Source organism: Setaria italica, chromosome I, assembly GCF_000263155.2.
Source record: "Setaria italica strain Yugu1 chromosome I, Setaria_italica_v2.0, whole genome shotgun sequence".
In the NCBI taxonomy this organism is placed as follows: domain Eukaryota; kingdom Viridiplantae; phylum Streptophyta; class Magnoliopsida; order Poales; family Poaceae; genus Setaria; species Setaria italica.
Window position 1 is genome coordinate 7,797,466 of NC_028450.1, and position 21,585 is coordinate 7,819,050.

The window sequence follows — 21,585 nt, forward strand, 5'->3', positions numbered from 1 at the left end:
GCTATAGCCGTATACTAGTAGCTAATTGTTCTTGGTCTAAGGTCCTCTCCTCCATGTTCATGATCGTAGATAAGATCCTGATCAACCGAAGTGATGGGTGTAAGTCACGGCCACGGTTTGGAACGATGGAATTTCGTGGGATTTCCACGGAATTTGCAGGATTCCCTGTGAAATTCCTGCGTTCCAAACTGTGGAGTTGTCTGTCTCCTCTGAATCACCGAGAGTGGGAACGGATTCTGCTCTGCCGTTTGTAAAAGCTTGGTGCATTGCTTGATTTTGTTCCTCTCCCCTCGGCGACAGAAATCGTCTGGCTAAATCAGAGACTTTCTCACACCGCTTGTTTTACCCTTTTTGTGGTTTGTTCAGACTCTCTAGGAGGAACCGGTCCTTATGAGTTGGGAGGAACGATCCATCTGGCTAGCTAAAAGTTCCAGAAGATTTTATTTTCTTTTTCTATGCAGACAAGAACATACCATTCTAGTTTCTGAAACGAAGAAAATGTATGCTCTCTGTTCTTCCATGGCTACCGATTTGCATGTTCTTCTCGGTCCAAATCCAGGTTCAGACGTTCACTGATACCCAAAAGTTACTTACTGTCGCCATGGAAAAGGGAGCCTGTACATTTTACCAGAGTATAGCATGCAGTAACATACTTTTAATAAAAGTAACATACTCTGTATGTTCTTTCCCTAAAAAAGAGCAGCAACTAAGATGGTATGCTTTACTGTCGTCGCCTACCAGGTTTTGTTTTGTTTTTTTTTTTCTTTGGCAGGACATCGATCGCTGCTGCTTGTTCAATAAAAGTTGCAATCAGTTTTCTCAATTTTGGCATGAACAAGAGGTTAAGGAGATTAGGACTGACTTCGCCGTCGATAAGATATCACGGATCATATGAATATGATTGTGTTAGGCTTAGAAACCAAGCCCAACAATCCAAATCAAAATAAGTAGAAGTAGAGAAACACGCCTTGCAGATTTGCAAGAGATTAAAAAAAAGAACATGCATGACAAAAACGAAATTGAACACGGGAACGATTTGAGTAGTATCAATTTGTATCATACATTCATATATGGACGTGTTCCATCGAACATGTATTTGTCAGTGATGAGAGCCTCTCTAAACCCTACTTTCAAACGAATTAAGTTCGTGTGGTGTGTAATTACGTAATTATTAGTTGATATATAATCTTGTGCGTGTGTCTAATTGATTATATCTATCTACAAGAAAAGGGGGGGAAAAAATTCCTGCCTTGGACTCCATACTGTTGCGCAAGGCCGTGAGCTCGATCCCCTTGGGTCATAAGTTACCGTAATTCCGTCACGGCGTCACGCCATCTCGCCGGCGCGGGCGGCGACCTGCTTGTCGCAGCAGGCGGCGCAGACGGCGAGCCTCGCGGTCGCGGACGCCCGGAGGTCGGCGAGGTCTCGCCGGAGGCGGGCGTTCTCGTCGGTGAGGCGGTCGCACCAGCGGTGGAGCAGCTCGCAGTCGACCTCGGTCTGTTTCAGCTTTGTCCTGGCCCGCCGGTTCTGGAACCAGACCTCCACCTGACGCGCGCTCAGACCCACCCGCCGCGCCAGCTCCTGCTTCTCCGCCTGATCGATCGGCGAGAGGGAGAGAGAGAGAGAGAAACCAAATTCCAATCAGATTTCTGATGCAACCAACCGACCGACCCATCGAAACCAAAAGCAAATTCTGATTGCGCATGCAAATTCGTAGCTGGCTAGCTGCTGATTAGTAACCCGATTATCATAAATTCATAGTATGATTAAATCCTGATTGAAATGAGAGCGTGTGAATCTACATACATGGGAGAGGATGTTGTGGGAGCGGAAGCTGTCCTCCAGCATGGCGGCCTGCGCACCGGTGAGCCGGAGCTTCTTCCTCCCGCCACCGCCGCCGCCGTCGCCGCCGTCCTGGAATGTCCTGGCCTTCTTGTTCTGCCTAGCACCACTACCGCTGTGATCTCTCTTCTTCCTGCCCGCCGCCGCCGCGGGCTCCCGTCGACGCGCTCCATCATGGCACTCGTCGTCGACCTGCAGCGACAGCACCTCGCCGAACAGCTGCACCGTCCGCGGCCTCCCCTGCTGCCGCGGCGACGACCGGCTACTCCCTTCGCCGCCGCCGATCCCGAGGGAGAGGTGCGCGCCGACGAACTCCTCGACGGAGACGGGGTGCTCCTCCGCGCTGCCGGCCGTGGTGACGCTGGACATGGCGGCGACCGATCGATGGAGATCGAAGCAGCTAGCCTCGGCTTGTGCAGCGCAGTCGTGTCAGCTGGTGCGGAGGCCTGGCCGGTTTATATAGGTCATCAGGTGGCAGGGGCCAGGGGTGGCCGCGTCAGGCGAACGACCTCAAGGACACGGTCGCGCGTACGGTGCCGTGTGGGGGGTTTAGGCTAATCAATGGGGCTAATTGCTAGCAATAATTGCACGTGGATGCGTGCTTGGACTACTCGAGGGAGGGAGCTGACTGGTTGAAGGAGAGAACAGGAAACAGCTGGTCGTCAAGGTCAAATTAGAGCAGTAAATAATGCTTGCCCTGCAGGGAAACCGACGGCGATTTACTGGCAAGTAATGCTAATGCAGTAATTATTCGAGCGTTTACTAGTAGTAGCTTCAATAATGCACCAATAATTAACCAACAGCAGGGGGCGGTGATGATAGTGATAGGAATAATATTGTTTAGTCTTGTAGTATCAAAAAAATAATTAATGTTGTAATTCGAAAAAAAAATAATGTTCCCATCCCTAAGAGTGAACCCAAATTAAGATGACATGGGTAGGCTTGTTTCTATTTTTCGAAAAAGAAAATATCTAAAAAATCACTACAATTGTTCTTGCATATAGATATTTTAGTAGCTGCACAGTCGGTTCTCGAATTTAACTCTAAGTGCCATAATCCATGTCCTCAGATACCTACCACGCACATTTCGATACTCAAACTTGCTAATCGGCTCATGTATTGTGAAGCATAAATCATCATGAGCTCCGATGCAGGGGGCGTCGTTGCCGCACGTGGCGTGCATGGGTGGGTGGGGGGCTGGTGCGCTCGCGTTCTGATCCTCCTCCGCCGTGGGTGGTCTCTATGCATGCCCGCGTCCAGCCGGCCGATGCGCCACGCATGTGCTCGACAACCAGCGTGAGTTCCCCGGCCCGTTGCGGGTACCATCGACGATTTCTCCCTGTCATGTCCAATCACCACGGGGGAGGCCGAGCACAAGTGCGGCGGCCAGGGGGTGGCACTGGTGTTCACCCGGCCGGTCTCCACCGAGCCACTCCGCCAATGCAACTAGGTCATGACTGTCGTCAAAGAGAAGGAGAGCTGTTCCGCCACGAATACAGTGGGAGGAGAGATGTGAGGAAGGAGAAGGTAGAGAGAAAGGAGGAGGAGCTAGCTACATGTCGGCTCCCCATCAGCATACACACGGACAGCTTAGCTTAAGTAACGGTGTTACATGAGTTGATTAGCAAGTTTGAGAATTTAATTGTGCATTTTAAAAGATTATGAATATGGGTAGAGCAACCGAAGCCAAATTCGAAAACCGGTGGTGAGTGCATTTTACTCAGCCGTGCGTGAGCTCACTGCACACGTGTGCAAAGGAAACTGTCGCGCTCGCACGGCCCTACAGGGTCAACGTCGGGGAGCGGCCGCCGTTCCCGCTGGCGGGACCAAGCTAGCGATCGATGATTACGCATTCCATCACGTACGCCAAACAAGGGTACACGTCCGTACGTATGCGATGATAGATGACTCTTTTTGTATGATTAGGTCGTGTATTATACATGTACAAACGTTATCCAATAATTGATCAGCAAATCACTGCGGGAGAAAACGCCTTTCCTAATCTTCTGGTTGTGCAACTAGTATCGCTACTTCCCTTTAGTGTCGGGTCAAATAACTGGTACTAAAGGAGCATTAAAAAATAAAAAAAGAAATCCGCTGACCGGAGCTCCGGCCGCACCCCGCTGCCGTCCGCCCGAACGCTAGATCCCGACCGCACCTCGTCTAAGCCCCGCACTAGAGAGAGGGAGGAAGGGAGTGAGGCGACGTACTTACGCCGCTCAGCCACCGCTGCCGCTGCTCCTCAGCCGGCCGGTTGCTGCCGCCGCCGGATCTGAGTGAGAGGTGGTCGCTACTTCAAGATCCACGCGCTCCTTGCTCTACCACGCCTGCCGGCGCTCCTCCACCGCGCCCTCCCGCCAGAGCTCTGCCGCTCCTTACTCCGCCACGTCCCGCCGACGCTTCGCCACCTCGTCGCGCCCTCCCTTCTTGCCTCCGCCGCTCCTTGCCCCACCGCCGCTCCTCGCCACACGTAAGAGGTGAGGGGCGAGCGGAGGGGGGAGGAGAGGGGCGGCGACGGGAGGGGTAGCGAGGAGAAGAAGAAGGGATTCGGTGGGGAGAAGAAGAGAGAAAGGCGCGGGTGAGAGGTCGGATAAGGGGGACGAGCGGATAATTACGCGTGGGGAGGGGGTTGAGCGTGGGGTGAGAGAGAAGGGGGGCTGACACGTGAGGGGAGGTACCCCTTTAGTACTGGGTGAAGCCTCCACCCAGTACTAAAGGGGGTCACGTGGGCTCCTCGGGGACTCGCCGTTAGGCCTGGTACTAATGTGTACATTAGTATCAGGTCAAAATGCAACTGGTACCTCTTTAGTACCGGGTGAAGCCTCCACCCAGTACTAAAGGGGGTCACGTGGGCTCCTCGGGGACTCGCTGTTAGGCCTGGTACTAATGTGCACATTAGTATCAGGTCAAAATGCAACCGGTATCGAGTCTCGGGACGAATGCTGAGTTTTCCAATAATGAATGATTGGATACGTACGTATGTACGTATAATACGAAGTAGCTGATGATCATACCTTATGATTAGATTGGAGTTCATCGGCTATCGCCAGAGACTAAGGGGTGTTTGCATCCTTAGGCTAAAGTTTAGCCTAGGTCACATCAGATGTTTGGATGCTAATTACAAGTATTAAATATAGGCTAATGAAAAAAAAATAATTGCATAAATGAGGACTAATTCACAAGATGAATCTATTAAGACTAATTAATCCATGATTAGCATATGTTTACTGTGGCATCACATGTGCTAATCATGAACTAATTAGGCTTAATGAATTCATCTCGTGAATTAACCCTCATTTATATAATTATTTTATCATTATTTAATAATCCTAATTAGCATCAAATATTCGATGTCATCGAACTTAACTTTATTCAAAAGGATCCAAACACCTAGACTACAAGTCGAGGGACATCGTTTACTACTAGTTTGAAGAAGAAACAACCTGAATGTGACTTTTTTTTGGGTCAAAAGAACGTGCTCTCGTGATGTTTTGTCACGTGTTCCCATGGGGAAATGAAACCTGTCGGATTTTTACGCACATTGGTTCTGTCCTTGACGAGAGAACGTACGTACAGCAGCGTGTTGATCTGATGTGGCATCTGTGTATTGGACTCCAAAACTCAGGCCGATCGATCCAACAGGTCCGTACGCGTGCGTGCCTTTTTGTGTGCACGTGCCATGCATGCTGGTCAATGCCGGAGCTCCGAAGCCGGCGGTAGCCTCCCCCTGCTGCTCTTTTCCAATCTTGCAGCAGAGATCGTTGAACAGGAAAAAAAAGCATTATAATTTTACAAGGAATTTTTGGGACTATAATAAATAAAGTTTTTTTCCTGTCTCTTCATCGTCATTTCCCAGTGATGACGCTTGTTGCTCCACAGAAGTCACGATTTCAGCCAAGGGCGGCTTGATGCACCCGACTAGTTCTAGTGTTATGTGAACGCATTATATGTATCAAACTATCAATTCGACATTGATCACTACCAGGGAATGCGCCATTAGTACCGGTTGAAAATCGGTTGGAAATCCCTTTAGTATCGATTGTGCAATCGGTACTACTAGTTCGGTTTCGGTACTAAAGGGAAGCCATTCAGGAGGGTATTAAAAAATTAAAAAAAATTTGAAACCTCCCGCCGGCCCTGCCCTCCCCAGCCCCTGCCCCGCCGGCAGCCCACGCCACCCCGGCCTCTCGCGGCCCCCACCGCCTACGCCCCGCCGCCACCTCTTTCCAGTGGCCCCCACCGGCCCCCGCCTCGCCACCGGTCCCTGTCACTCCCGCCGCCGCCTTCCCGCCGCTCCCGCCGCCCGCCGTTGCCGCCATTGCCTCACCTCGCCCCGCCGTTGCTCCTCAGTGCCGGTGAGGAGTGAGCGGAGGGGGGGGGGGAGAGAGAGAGAGAGGGGGGGGAATGGGAGGATAAGAAGGAGCGGCTAGTAGGGGGGTGGGGGAGAGGATAAGGTGGCGGACGGGAGCTTTTAGTACTGGGTGGGAGCTCCACCCGGTACTAAAGGGGGGCACGAGGGCTCCTCGGGGACTATCCGTTAGGCCTGGTATCGGACCAAATGCAATCGGTACTGAACCTTAGGACGTATGCTCAGTTTTTCAGTAGTGGATGCTTCAAGTGGCCAAAAGGAAAATAAATAATTAAAAAAATTGTATCACCGGACTCTACTTGAAGAAAAGATCTCATGATTTCAATACATTATTCGAACGCCCTTCACGAAAATTGACTATGATTAGGGGCTCGCTATACGAAAGCAGCAGCACGCAGGAAATGAATTCCTTGATCCGCAGCGGTTGCTGAAAATTTGTTCAGCTAGTTGGCAGACACGGCCGTCTCAACTCTCAAAAGCCAAGGTTCGACAGCAACATTGCCAACAAAAAACGATGCATCACTCTCTTCTTTTTACAAGGAGGCAATGCATCTCCTTTATTTGCAACAACATGCATCTTTACCCAATTCTTCTTAATTCAATCGCAGTAGTGATCTCGATGACTACTTATTGGAAACAGTCCTTCCATGTCTAAGAAGAAAAACCTCCGGTAGTGATCTCGATGACTCGGTCGATCTAGAGCACACGCGAGAAAAGTTCATATCATACACATCATCATCATGCACTTATTGGAAACAGTCCTTCCATGTCTAAGAGAGCTTTACAACTTTTTTTTTTGTCATGCACGGACATCGTTTTCATTGGTGAAAAAGAATCGACATGGGCGAGATAGATCTTCCCTTATCATTAGGCTATTCTTGGCGAAAGCACAGTCCAAACAAGTAAATGTTGTTTAATTTACACGTAAGCATGCCTTTTGGTGCCTAAGTTTGATTTGCATGTTGACCCCCAAGGCTCTAGATCAAGTCAGTGCCTGTTACCTTTCTCGATCATGCATGGAATCGATCAACTCTCTATTATTATTATCTCACTTGGTTTAAGTTTGTTTAATTTTGGTTACACACATGCATGCATGGGTTGGTGTAGTGAGATCCCCAAGGATTTAGTGCTGCATCTTGACTATTTCAGTTCAGATGATCCCTGTTCAAAAGTTGAGGTTGTTGATGTATCAATAGTTTAGTACTGTAGTCTGTTTTGGCAGTTGATGCTTGTTCTTGTTTACCTTTTCTTTTTATTCATCATAGCTAGTTCTTGTTGTCATGCTAGGGCCACGTACACGTACGTGTGTATATGCGTAGTCATAGAAATGGTCCAGTTTGCTTGAACTGATTGCCGCAACCTAATATTTCAACTATTCACACTGTGACTGTTATTTTTACTGCTGTTCATCAGTCTTTATATCACCACGAAACACGTCAGTGGTGACATATAATTTACGTTCTTTGTTATAAGTCCATGCTCTGATGCGAAATGCGAACAATGCACGATGAAAATGCGCATGCGCATAAATTTTGCCCATGACCAGATCGAGTCAAAAAAGCTCGCGCTCTCTCGATTTCAATAAACTGAGGGCTAGCTGCACTTTTGATCTTTTCTGAAAAGCTGCTGCTGACTTTTTTTTTCCTGAAAAACCAACACTAACTTTGAGAAGATGTATTTAATTTTCTGAACTCAAAAAACTATGAAAAGCTTATAAAACTGAGCTTTTTAGCTTTCCATGTACACTCAGCTTTTCCGAGCTTCCAGTTTTTCAGAAGCTGCACGAGAAGTTCACAATTTGTTTGAGCTTCTGACTTTTCATTGTGATGACATGCCAAGAAGTCCCTTTTTCTCTGATGCTGATAGTTGTGACTCAAACCGATGTATCTTGATTTGAATTTTAAATGATCGAGAAGAGTGGAAGAGAGCAGCGGGGACTCACGCTTCTTGTCCCATACGAGCCTGAAGGCTTTGAATATTTAACAGTGTCCAAAGATATATACTAGCTTAGTAAGCGTTAAGAGGAATCATTTTGTTGTAAACAATATATTTTGCTAAGGGAAATGAATTATTTTTCTACAAGCATTTGTTTCTGAAAGTTGATATTAATCAATCGCGTAATCTATCGGGAGACAGCTCTCCATCTAAGCCTATCGCGAGAGCCCTCCCATCGCCGTCCATCGCACATTAAACGGCTTGGATCTCGAATGAACCAAGTCGTCGCTTGGAATCAAGGAGAGGCGGAGCTGCTGCCGCGGGGGACAGTTGCAGCTGGCGACGCCGTCGCTGGAAGCGGATCCGTCGGGGGAGGCAGGAGGCTGGCAACCCGTCGCGGCAGGCGGTGCCGTCGACGCGCTAAAATCGTAGGGAGCGATCGTCGTCGACGAGGGCTCCGGCGAATGCTTGGAGCAGCGGCGCGAGGCGACGATTCGTTCCAGGTGCAAGTGCGAATCCCCATCCCCCTACCCCCTCCGTCGTCCGCTTGTACCTTCTCTGATTCAAATAGGTGTGTTTCTCTTCTGAGCCGGTTATTATGTATCGATTTCACAGCGGATCCCGCTTTATATCATGGGAGAAACTACGAATCGTGTTGATTTTTTTTTCTGCTGACTACTCTAGGGTTTCTTCCCATTGGCGCAGTTATATCTTTCTGGCTTTTTGTCGCACCAGAACACCCCTCTGATGTTTAGGTTGATAATCTCGGCAGCTTATTACATGCATTAGCCATGTCATTTGTCAGGCATCTGTTGCATTTGGATTTTGTATTGAGTTGACCAGCATTCTTATCAGTTTTTAACATTGTTGGTGCATGATTTATGTGTCAAATGCGCTAAGCAAAGACAAGCATTAATAACTTGAAGTTACAATCATTTTTGTTGTTTGTGCTAGGTACTAGCCCCTTTTTGAACGAAAACATTATCATGATGATTATTTGTATTAGTTAGTTCTAATTAGGTAGCTTGACAACTTGCTAGGTGCCTTTTTTTTTAACTCAGAATTCACTGTGCTTTTAATTTTACCCTTTTAACCATTGATGAAACTATGCTAACTTTTTTATATGTGCATCACCTTTTCTATTTCATATTAGCAGGTCAATTTTTTTTATGTTTGATCTGAGAAGTGAAGTAGTTTGGTGCCTTTTATTATTAGAAAAGTACGGTGACATATCTGATCCACATCATAAAACAAAGTAACTTATGCGTTTAAATAGAGGAGTAGACTTGTATATGATATTAAACACATAAGAAGCAACTAATTTGCTGATTTACATGAGAGATGAAGTAAACCGCCCCTGAATTTGAACACATTTATATCAGATAGGAAGTAACTTGCTCTAGCTTCAGTCACATTATAAGAAGTAACTAGTTATTTATTTAGAGGAGATAAGATGTTACCTCCCCTTTATTCTGCTATGTTGATACTGTTAGCTTTTGTGAGCAATTTCAACCCCTGCTTCACCTATTTAGCAAATTTCTTTGCGCGACATTGTTTTTACATGAAAAAAAATTAGTTTGCCTCCTTAATAGTGCTGTGTCGGTGATGTACAAAGTAACTCCGTGCCGGAAAGGGCTGGATCGTGTTAGAAAGTTTTCCTCTTGACCAATGAATACAGATGCATTCATGCTCACCGGTCAGATTAAGTTAATATAACCTTTTAATTTCACAAAGTTGAAAGTAAAAAAAAATATTTAGTGCAAAAAAATATGAAGTTAATATTAGTGCTAAAGGTACAAAAGGTGAAGTCCAATACCAAAATGAGTGGACAAATTAAGCGGGTTAAAGTGAGCCGCAGACAGAATCAGATGGACCAATGAAATTAGAGGCGCTTTTCTTTTTTTCCCCCTGAATGTGGCATTGCTACAGCATACACTAATCTCTGATGCAAACCCTTAGCTTTTCTCGATCGTCAATGATAGCACACGCGATGCCTGTCACATCCACGAGATCTCACAAGCGACGTGACCGTGTAATAAGTCATCTCATCAGCACCAAAAGTTGAAGAGAGAGACGGGTCGCGAGTTGTGAACGGAGCTGAGACCAGGGCATCGGGAGAAGTTGGTGGATGCCTGGACGAAGGAAGGGCCAAGTCCATGTTGCCCAGCTTTGCTTGACGCCTGGATTGGATGCGATCCGTGTCGTGTGGAGGTCGGAGGGCGGCTACCTCTGGCGCGCGGGGTCGTGGGTGAGTGCGTAACCGTGCGAGACCCATATTGGCTGGACTCGACGCCGTGTTGTGAGGATTTTTAAGAGATTGGACCGACAGATCTCGTGATAAATGCTGTGATTGAAATGATTTGTTTGTTCTTTGCACCACCAGCTGCCTGAACAAGCTACGGGTGCTAGGAATTTTTTAGGCTAGCACCTGGGCTCCAAGGTGGTGCACCTCTTTTGGCTATTTCTCTCTCCTCCGTACACTTCTAAATACTTGAGCTGTCCTAATAAACCATCATCGTTACTTCCCTCTCCAAAATACTGTTCAAAACGAATAGTATTTAAATATAATATATATCTAGATTTATATAAAAAACTATGTACTAAAAAGTCAAAATGAATAGTAATTTGGAACCGAGGGAGGACATCGTTTCCCAACAGGAGCATTACTACAAAATTTATTAGAAAGAAAAAAAAGTGGGCTGCCTTGAATGTCGTCGTCGAACACAACGATGTTGTAGCTACCGGTGTTTCTGCATCTTGGTTGGGAATAGACCAGAGGAATATAGGCCGGCTCTGTCGGTGCAAGGGGCGAGTGAGGAGATGTAGCCGAGAACGAAACTGTTCCAAAGTCATGTGCCTCTCGATCCATGCTTGGACGCGAGGTGGGCAGTGGCGCGGTGTTGCTGACTTGCTTTGGTCCTTGCCGGGGCCGGTGTGCCGTCGCCTCCGATTCATTCTCGTTCTGTCCTGCCTCGAACTCTTCTTGTTCGGGCGGAACCTGACTCTTCCTCCGTGTCTTGAAACATTTCGTCGCAGCGGTTCATGCCCGTCTTCCAGCAGCATGCATGTCACCATGCAAATGGCTCGATAGGTGAGGCCGGCCGGCCGGCCCAAGCCACGGCAGGGATCCCTTGCTTGATTGGTGTCAGTAACGGCCATTCCCTCAGGCCATCTCGCCGGCGCGGGCGGTGACCTGCTTGTCGCGGCATGCGGCGCATACGGCGAGCCTGGCGGACGCCCGGAGGTCGGCGAGGTCTCGCCGGAGTCCCGCGTTCTCGTCGGCGAGGCGGTCGCACCAGCGGCGGAGCAGCTCGCAGTCGACCTCCGTCTGCTTGAGCTTAGTTCTTGCCCGCCGGTTCTGGAACCACACCTCCACCTGCCGCGCGCTCAGACCCACCCGACGAGCTAGCTCCTGCTTCTCCGCCTGATCGAGACCGACACCAGACAAAATCAAGAAAATTCCCCTCAGATTTATGTCTCGAAACCAAAAGCGAATTTAGAATTTTGGATCGCCCATGGGAACAAGGCGTGGCGTATGCATATGAAGAATTGTGGTAAGATAAGCCATGGGTTTCTTGACTGAAATGGGCGTGTGAATCTACATACATGAGAGAGGATGTTGTGGGCGCGGAAGCTGTCCTCGAGCATGGCGGCCTGCGCGCCGGTGAGCCGGAGCTTCTTCCTACCGCCGCCGCCGCTCGGCGGGCTACGTCGGTCGCCGCCCTGGAACGTCCTTGCCTTCTTGTTCTGTCTACTACCAACAGCGGCAGTAGAGGCGTCTCTCTTCTTCCTGCCCGCCGGCGCCGCGGGCTCCCGGTGACGTGCTGCATCACGGTCGTCGTCGTCGTCGTCGTCGTCCTGCAGCGACAGCACCTCGCCGAACAGCTGCACCGTCCGCGGCCGGCTCCCTTCGCCGCCGCCGATCCCGAGAGAAAGGCGCGTGCCGGCGAACTCCTCGACGGAGACGGAGTGCTCCTCCGCGCTGCCGGCCGTGGTGACGCTAGACATGGCGGCGATGGATCTCGATCGAGAAGCAGCCTCGGCTTGCGCAGTGTTGCGTCGATTTGTCCGGAGGTCTGGTTGGTTTATATAGGTGGCAGGGGCCAGGCCAACAACCTGATCGATGGACACGGTCGCGTACGGTGTCGTGTGGGGTTTAGCAAGCAAGGGGACAAGTAATTAGGTTAACAAAAAATGGGTAATTACTAGTAGCATAAGAGCACGTTGATGCGTGCTTGGACTTTTTTTTTGGGACGCAATGGGTGTTTGGACTTGGATGCTGACTGGTTGATGATCAATCGAGAACAGGTAACAGCAGCTGCTGGAGTACAGATGTCGGTTTTCTTGGTCGTCAAGGATCGATCAGGTGTGCGCTGCGAATGTGATCAAAGCAGCAGTCAACATAATGCTTGCCCTGTTGGGAAACCGACGGCGATCTACTACTACTAATGGTGCAGGAGTTTTTATCAAGCGTTTTGTAGTACTAGCTTTTAAACTTGATAATAATGATAAGAATAGTATTGTCCAATTAATCTTTGGGTAGGCTCGTGGGTTTTTTTTAAAGAAAAAAATACCTACACAGTACTACAATTTCAACTAAATTTTGCATATGCATATTTTTATGGGTACCACATGCATGCAACATTGCAACATGCATGATGGGCAGTCAAAAGCAGCGTGGAAATGGTCTGAACCGTACCGTCAGGGCAGACGTACGTACGAACAAGGCCAAGGGCAAATTTATGGTGGAAAATTAATCCAGGGGGGTTTAGGTGATTAGAGTGACCGGTTAATGATCGTATCTGACACGTTGAAACGCAAGCGGTGTAATGGTACCGAGCGATTGACTTGACCATCCGGCCGGCCGGCCGGGCAGCAGCCGGCTCCAGCGCAGCGCCCTACGGGTGTGGTGTGGACACGAGCGCAGCGCCCTACGGGTACTTGTACGTCTGGTCGTCTGCCACGTGGATGACTAGCAAGGGAGAGTTTGAATCGTACTGTCCTAGAAAGATCGATGTATGGAGTATATGTCCTGTACACTACTACAGTAGTACTGCAGTACTTGGTCACGAATGGATGCATCTGGACGGGTATTGCGCATGCATGCATGCATGCACGCCGTGCCACCCACGCCGACTCCTCGCGCGGAGGAAGAATCGCGCCCCGGCCCGCGCGTGAGCTCACACACATGTGGAAACTGTCGCGCACGCCCCAGCAGCGTCAACGTCCGTGTAAATTATACATATACATGCTTTAGCCAATAATTCACAAGGAAACCAAAGGGTAAGTATAGAGATGGCAACAGGTAAAATCCGCGCGGATACAAGCTTCAAATATCCATGTCCGCGAGCAAAAAAACCGCGCCCACACCCGCCGCCCGCCACGGGCAAAAAACCGCGCCCATGCTTGCTATCCGTGGATAGCGCATGCCCACGGGCATGCTCGTGTGCCCGCATAGCAACATGTGCCCCATGTGCCGGCGGCAGGAAGGGATGGCGCCGCGACAGCTGGTGGCCTGGCGGGCGGCGAGACGGGGGGAGATGGGGGGCGGATCCGGGCCTCCGGGGGCAGCCGGCGGCGGCAAGGGGTGGCGGACGATGGCCTGGCGGGCGGCGGGACAGGGGGAGATGGGGGCGGATCTGGACCTTCGGGGGCGGCCGGCGGCCTGGCGGGCAATGGGATGGGGGGAGATGGGGGCCGATCCGGGCTTCCGGGGGCCGCAGGTGGCGGGAAGGGGCGGCGGGCTGCGGCCTGGGTCGAGAGTCAGGACGGGACCCAGGGGGGAGGCCGGGAGGGAGTGAGGGACCGAGTGACTACAGCGTCAGGAGGGAGAAATGAAACCCTAATCTGAGTTATATGCATGGTATTGGGTTGGGGCTACATGTCAGACATTGGAGCAGGTCTAGCAGGTTTGCGGGTGCGGATATCATTTTTTCACGCCCGTGAGCAAATATCCGTTGGATCTAGGGTCATGCCCGTACCCGTGCCCGCGGGCACAGACTTAGACCCATATCCGTGCCCATCGGGTTTCATATCCGCGGGCACACGGATATTTTCTACCCGTTGCCATCTTTAGGTAAGTATGTACGTATGTAGCCAATAACTTTTATGCTGGAGTAGTTAGCAATTTTTCATCATATTAATATTTATTAGTCTGGTTGTTTTCTAAGGTGTGCTCTGACTCAAGATACCGCCCCGGTAAGCTGACTCCATATGATTAGACTCAAGTTTATTGGCTAACATTAGATCTAATATAAGCTAGACTAAGACAAGTCAATGGATACATCCCAAGCTAATTAACTTTACTATACCCCAGGTCACAAATGAGTGATTTTTTCATGAATTAACATGGTTTCCAAACACACGGCATTGACCACTAAAGTCTGTTACAAATACTTCCGGAAATATGAAGTTAACTAGCTTGGATTAATAAACTTGGGATGTACTTGCATTTCCTATTGGAGCAAGTTTTTATTTTTGAAATGATATTGGAGTAAGATTGACAAAGCACAGCAAAATTAATAAATTATGCCTAAATGGAACTATACAGCTGGTCAAGATGAATAAACTAGTATCATTTGCAAATAAATACCCAAACTTAGTAGAAGAAGAAAAATTTACAACTAAATCTGGGAACTTGGACAAAAACAAAGCATCACTCGCCTGTTGTGACTTGCTTGACGAGTACTTGACCACCAAGTGCTTCAAGACAAAAAAACAGAATGCAGTCTTACCTTAATTATTAGAGTTTGACTTCTCGTACGGCCTATACCTGCTGGCCCGTCCTCCCTGCGTCCCTTTGTTTTTTATCTGTTGTTCTCACTTCCTGAGAATTCAAACGTAATCAACTTTAACTATATATATATATATATAAATATTAATATTTATGATACAGATCCTTGAATCTATTTTCATAAATAAATTTATTAAAAAAATATAAATGCTGTTAATATTTTCTATAAATGTTGTTAAAAAAGTTTTGACTAGCACACTTCCCACGGCACGGACAAAGTGAGTACTGCCGTTTACTAGTTTGGTGACGAACCTGATCTCTTTCCCTCCCTTTTTTTCTGGTCAAAAGAACGTGCTGTTTCGATGCTTTGTCACATGCATGTTCCCATGGTCCATGGAGAAATCTGTCGTACCCCCTACCCTGCAGGAGTCAGTGCTTCTGCACACGATGTCCACCGTTCAGTCCTCGCAACATAACTGCTACTGTATAGGCCATGTATCGTGTCGGCCGGCCGGGCTCCAAGACTTGGGATTTTGCGTTCACCAATAATGCACGGATCGAGCTGGAAAGTCCATGAGCACCATTTGTGTGCACGTGCCATGCTCTGGTCAATGCCGGAGCTCCCAAGCCGGCGGTCGTAGCCTCCCCGGCGTACGACGTCTCACCGGCTGCTCTTTTTTCCAAAGCTTGCAGCAGAGATCGTTGAATTGAACAGCGAAAAAAAAACCATTATAACTTGCAAAAGGAATTTTTGGACTACAACAAATAAAAGTTTTATATCTCTTCCTTCATAGGTGGTTTGTCATTTCCCAGAGATGACGCTGGTCGCTCACAGCTTCAGTCAAGGCGGACGACGTCGCCCAACTAGTTGGTGTGTGGACGCATGAATCCTGCCTCTATCAATTATTCCATCAACGCCGATGGTTCAAGTTCAAAGGTGGCGAAAATGGAAGATAATAAACAAATTAAATAAACTAACAATTGTGTCACCAGACCCTTTGAAGAAGATCTCTTGATTTCGAAAAAAAGATGGTGCGTCACTCTCTTTTTGTTTTTACAAGCTTAGGATGCAAGGCAATGCATCGCCTTTATTTGCAACAACATGCATATTTACTTTCGTAAAAAAAAAACATGCATCTTTACCAATTCATGTTCATTCAAGCAGCGCCCGACAGATGAAGAAAAAACTCCATCCCACAATGATCTGGATGACTCGGTCTGGAGCACATCATACTTTGTTTTCTTTCATACACATCATACTACACTTTTTGAAACAGTCATTTCATGCACTTTGTTTTCTTTTCGTATCAGATCATGTCTAAGAGCTTTACTACTTTCTTTTTTGTCATGCGTGCGCGTCGTTTTCATGGGCGAATCGACTTGGGCGAGATAGATCTTCTCTTATCATTAGGCTATTCTTGGTCCAAACAAGTAAAGATGATCAAATTTACACGTACGTATGCCTTGGTGCCTAAGTTTGATTTTCAGGTTGACCTCCAAGGCTCTAGATCAAGTGATCAGTGCCTAGTACCTTCCTGGAACATGCATGGAATTAGTCAATTTTGAAGCATTGTACGGCGTCCATTAGATTTCAACTCTCTATTATTCCCTCACTTGGTTCACGTTTGTCGTTTGATTTTGATAACGTATGCATGGGTTGGTGTGGTGATCCCCAAGGGTTCAGTGCTGCAGCTTCACTATTTCAGATGATAGTTGATGTATGAATTGTTCAGTACTACAGTTTGTGTTGTTGGCAGTTGATACTTTGTCCTTGTTTACCCTTTCTTTTTATTCATCATATAGTCATATTCATTGGAGTCCAAATGTTGGGTCAGTGGGTTTGCCTCACCGGCCCTCTGATGTTTGGCCGGTCTGCTAGGTGATGGCTGCCTGATAAAAGTGAGCGCATGCACGCGCAGTTTGCACTTTGCACAGCAGTCGAGCGTCGTCACCTCGTTGGTCGTCATTAGCGTTCTGTTCCTCCACTGGTAGTTTCGCGCAAAATATGCGCATGCACGATGCGTGGGATTCAAAATCCACAACCTCTTACCTCGCGTGTACTTTCCTTACTATCTCACCTACACAACACATCCGATTGAGTAGGGGATGCTATCTTTTGAATTCACCCGTGGGGGACCCTTTAGTCCTGGTTAGTGTTACCAACTAAAGCTCAGCTTGGAGGGACTTTAGTCCTAGTTGGTGTTACCAATCGGGACTGAAGGGATCTCCACAAACCATAAAATTTAGATTCGGTACTAAAGCTTCTTTAGTCCTGGGTCAAAAATGATCGAGATTTTTTTTGAGAATGGAAGGTCGTTTTTCTACTTAGTGCTCCGTTCCTCCCTCGTCAGTACTAGCGTTCGGCAATTGGCGATTTTGCTGCGACACAGCAAAGCCGGCGGGCGCAGACTAGGCCTCATTGGCCAAGGCAATCACGGGTGTGGAGGAGGCTCATCGTGAGTGGGGGCAGCTGCTGCCGGTGCCGACCGCTGGGGAGGCCACAGCGGGCGCTAGGCAGGGCTAGCCGTGTGTGCCAGCGATTGCTGAAGGAAATTCAGAACAACAGAAGATTCGTGAAGTGCAAATTGGCAATAGATTAATTACCTCCGTTTCATGTTTGATGAAGCATATATATATAGTTGCTATTTTGTTTGATGGTAAGCTCTCATTCAACCAAAAACCTTATACAATGTAGCCCGGTTTTGCTCCCTTTGACAAGAATAGAACTTGCTAAATTATATCCCAGAGACTTCTCAGTCATTCAGTTATGGAGTCAGTTATGGAGTTGAGTGTCTATCTTACCAACTTAGTAACTTCATCACTATGTGTGTAGGGATAGTGGTTTAGCAAAGAATATTGGTGTTGCTTGTTGAAACAAAGATGGATGTCATACCACTACTGGGGAATGCGCCATTAGTACCGGTTTCGCAACCGGTACTGCTAGTTCGGTACTAAAGGGGGCCCTTTAGTACCGGTTGAAATAACTGGTACTAAAGGGGTATTAAAAAATTAAAAAAGGAAATCCCCTGCCGTCCACCCCCCCACCGCCCCGCCACCGACCCTTGCCGCCCTCTCCTCCACCCTTGCCACCCGCCCATCCGTCCCCGCCGCCCCTCCACCTACCCCGCCTCCGCCTCTGCCATTCGCCCCGCCGCCCTGGGCCCTCCCACCTTCGCCTCCACCCCTCCGCCCCGCCCCGCCGCCCTCCGCCTCCGCCCCGCCACCGCTCCCGCCGCCCGCCGTCGCCGCGGCGCCTCACCCCGATATCCACCGCTACCGCGCCTTGCCCCGCAGCTGCTCCTCGCCTCAAGCACGAGGTGAGGGGCGAGCGGAGGTGGGAAGGAGAGGGGAGGCTGGGGAGGGAGGGAGGGGGCCGGTGGAGGGGGAAGGAGGGGCTCCTGGAGGGAGTGAGTTGAGGGAGGGTGAGGGCGACAGAGGGAGGGAGAGGATAAGGCCCCCAGGCGTGCAGGAGAGGATAAGATGAGGAAGGAGAGAGCGCTGAGAGGATAAGGTGCCGCACGGATGGCTTTAGTACCGGGTGGGAAGCCCACCCGGTACTAAAGGACGGTCTTTAGTACCGGGTGGAGCCTCTACCCGGTACTAAAGAGCCTCAGGCACATTAGTACCGGGTAGGGCCTCCACCTGATACTAATGTGTACCCTTTAGTACCGGGTGGTGCCCCCAACCGGTACTAAAGGGGGGTCCCGGGGGCTCCTCGAGGACTATCCATTAGACCTGGTCCTAATGCTCACATTAGTACCGGGTCAAAATAAAACCGGTACTGAGCCTCAGGACGAATGCTCAGTTTTCCCGTGGTGTACACAGATACACTTATGTCTACAAGTTTCTTAAATTAGTGCTACTGGTACCAGTTGCAACTGCAAACATTCAAAGAGAATTTTCATCAATAGATTTTGTGAAGAATAAGGTTAGAAATAGAATGAGAGATCAATACTTGAAGGGTTTTAATTGAGAATGAATAGTACGTGATATTGTATGGATTACATGACTATTTGGTTTCTACCTTTGCTTTCATGGAACTTCAAATTTTTCTATAGAATCTGTTCCAAATTTTTCTATAGAATCATTGTTCGGTTCATCATGTACACCTAATATGAAAATCCTACGTCCACCACTGGCATGTATCCTTCGTTGGCAAGCAATGCAATTCATCGTCAGCATCGATGATGTGAAAGGAGTTGAGACGATAGCATCGTGAAGGTAGGTGGTGGATGGAGTTGCAGGCCAAGTCCATGTTGCCCAGCGTTGCTTGACGCCTGAATTGGATGTGTCCATGCCTTATTGCCTTGGCTTGCCAAGCACACGGACAGAGCCGCGGCGCACACACGTGTGGCGAGGCCGGACGGCTCTGGCGCGCATGAGATCGTGGGTGAGTGCGTAAGCGTGAGAGACCCACGGGACTCGACGCCATTCTTCGTTCCCAGCTACTCCTTCTGTTCCAAATTATTAATTTTTTTAGATTAACAGATATTATTATGCATCTAAACATAATGTATAATAACATTTATGAATCTGGAACGGAGGGAGTACCACCGTGGAAAAGGATCACTCCCGATGTACGGAAGCACCCAGCAGCCGATATACATGGCTCGCATTTTCAGCATAATAATATACACGGCTGTACCACAGAATTTTTTATTTTCAGCATGCTGTTAGATTTACCGTTAAAGCTAGTGACCGGATCGGCAGCGTTCCGGTGTTCCCTCCTCCCAAGTCCCAAAGGTCGAACACCAAAAGAAAAAATTGGCTTCCAGAAGCGATGTGACACGTGCTAAAAATAAGTCAGTGGAAGAGAACACCACCTAAAACACAAGGCAAAACATAATTCAGGTACATACCAACCAAAGCCAAGACTTACGCAGCAGAAGAGAGCACAACGCAATAGATAAAACTTATGGACATAATAAAACACAAGGCAAAACATAATTCAGGTACATACCAAACCAAAGCCAAGACACATGCCGATGAACAACCACCAAAGTCAAGACTAGCATCAGTAGTTTTTTTTTCTCGCGATCGTGCCTGAGCACGTACATTTTTCACTAAGAGGAAGAAGCAAAGTACATCCTAATCCTCAACTTGTCCAGAATTGACAGGACCGGCCAAAGAACTAATTAAGGGTGATTGTACTACTTCTCTTGCCAAAATTTTACTAGAAAAATGGATTTATATACTAGAATGATGCGGTATTTGTACTAAAATGATATAAATGCTTCATGAGAGAGTTAATAAGTAGTTCATAATTCATAATAGTAGTATTTGTGATAAGCAAAAGTTCCTAATCATGGAGAAGGTGCTTTGGTTTCATTTCCTACACTCAAACTGTACTCCTGGTTGTACAGAGACGTGCCGCGGCAATATTGTCGTAAATTTTATTTTGCGCATCAATTGGACATCAAGCATCAACGAACGACTTTGTGGTCTATATTTTGTTGCCCAATGACCGATCACTGCTACCACGATTTGTTTGTCTCCAATATCTCATTATAAACTGGCTCCAAGCATTTCAGTTAACTTTGATAGAGGTTATTAGACGAAGAAGATACAGATTGGAAGAGAAATGAGATGAATGTGCTCCTTATTTAAAGTACTCTGAGTAGAGGAGGAGATATGCATGAATCCCATCACGAAGATGGGATGCTTTTCGGTTTCGGTTTAAGTTTCACCGAATCAATTGTATGGGCTGGGAGGGCCTCATGCAAGCCTAGCCTAGCCCATGCAAGCCTAACATGTGTTTCACTGATGAAACCATTATATATATACTCCAGTTCTTGTTTTTTTTTTCATGAAGATCATAGTTGATAGGTTGCTATAGAAAATTAGGTTTGTGGGATGTTGGAGATAGACAAAAAAACAGCTATGAAAAATATGCCCTTCCAGTTTACATTTATTGTCCTTGAAGCAAACAACTATATCCATGCTATATTTCAAACCTGCAAAGCAAAGCGACTAAGCTAGCCATGCCGTGCTGTCAACGACTAGGGGCTGCGCGATGACCCCGTGCAACTCTGAAGCTGGCCGGCAGTCTGAAGCTCGATATGTATTGGAGTGGAAAATGAACTAAATCTCTACCTAATACGTATGGATTGGGGAGGATTAGTATGTATGCAAGCAAGGGCTTTGGAGTTCGAGTTCGTTTGTCTTTTCAATCATCGCCTAAGAGCGATAGAATTTAACGTGATTGTGATTGCCCTCTCTCTCTCTTTCTCAAGAAGGATGGGACGCGTGATTACTGAGTCATTCAGATCCGATCGACCGACTCTTGTTTGCACGGTGCCAGATTTCAAGCTTGCTTTTGCAGTGTTGACAGACACGTAGAACCCGTGTATTACCTCACAAAATTGGGATGCACGGCTAGTTAAAAATATACGATTGCAAGATTAGCTTTTAAACATGGCCCCACGACTCCAACTCAAGCCTGCGCGCCACTCTCGCCGCCGCTGTCATGCATGTGCGGCGAGGACACTGCGACGGTCTCCACAGCGAGCCCAGCCCACCACTCAGTTGTGCTGATGTCGGGAGACAAGACAAGCTGAGTGGTCCACTCAGTGGATGTCGCCTCTTGTAATCCGCAGCACTTCAAGCTTTCGTCAGGAGACAAGACAGGGGCTGCGCACCTGCGACGACTAGGAGGAGCTGCACGATGGCCTTGCGGCCCGTGCAACCTCTGAAGCTGGTCGGTACG

At 48.1% G+C, this 21,585-nt stretch overlaps 2 protein-coding genes across 2 annotated transcripts; both read right to left on the minus strand.

Moving 5' to 3' along the window:
• Positions 1-1,076: 1,076 nt before the first annotated feature.
• On the minus strand, positions 1,077-2,233 carry LOC101765728 (putative homeobox-leucine zipper protein HOX26). The gene is made up of 2 exons (XM_004954655.2): positions 1,807-2,233; positions 1,077-1,593 (listed from the first exon to the last, which is right to left on the minus strand). The coding sequence occupies exons 1-2, from the start codon at positions 2,209-2,211 to the stop codon at positions 1,327-1,329; spliced, it is 672 nt and encodes a 223-aa protein (XP_004954712.1). The 5' UTR covers positions 2,212-2,233; the 3' UTR covers positions 1,077-1,326.
• Positions 2,234-10,752: 8,519 nt separating this feature from the next.
• LOC101773135 (putative homeobox-leucine zipper protein HOX26) lies at positions 10,753-12,157 on the minus strand. Its single transcript, XM_004951833.3, has 2 exons — positions 11,753-12,157; positions 10,753-11,570 (listed from the first exon to the last, which is right to left on the minus strand). The coding sequence occupies exons 1-2, from the start codon at positions 12,152-12,154 to the stop codon at positions 11,310-11,312; spliced, it is 663 nt and encodes a 220-aa protein (XP_004951890.1). The 5' UTR covers positions 12,155-12,157; the 3' UTR covers positions 10,753-11,309.
• Positions 12,158-21,585: the final 9,428 nt, after the last annotated feature.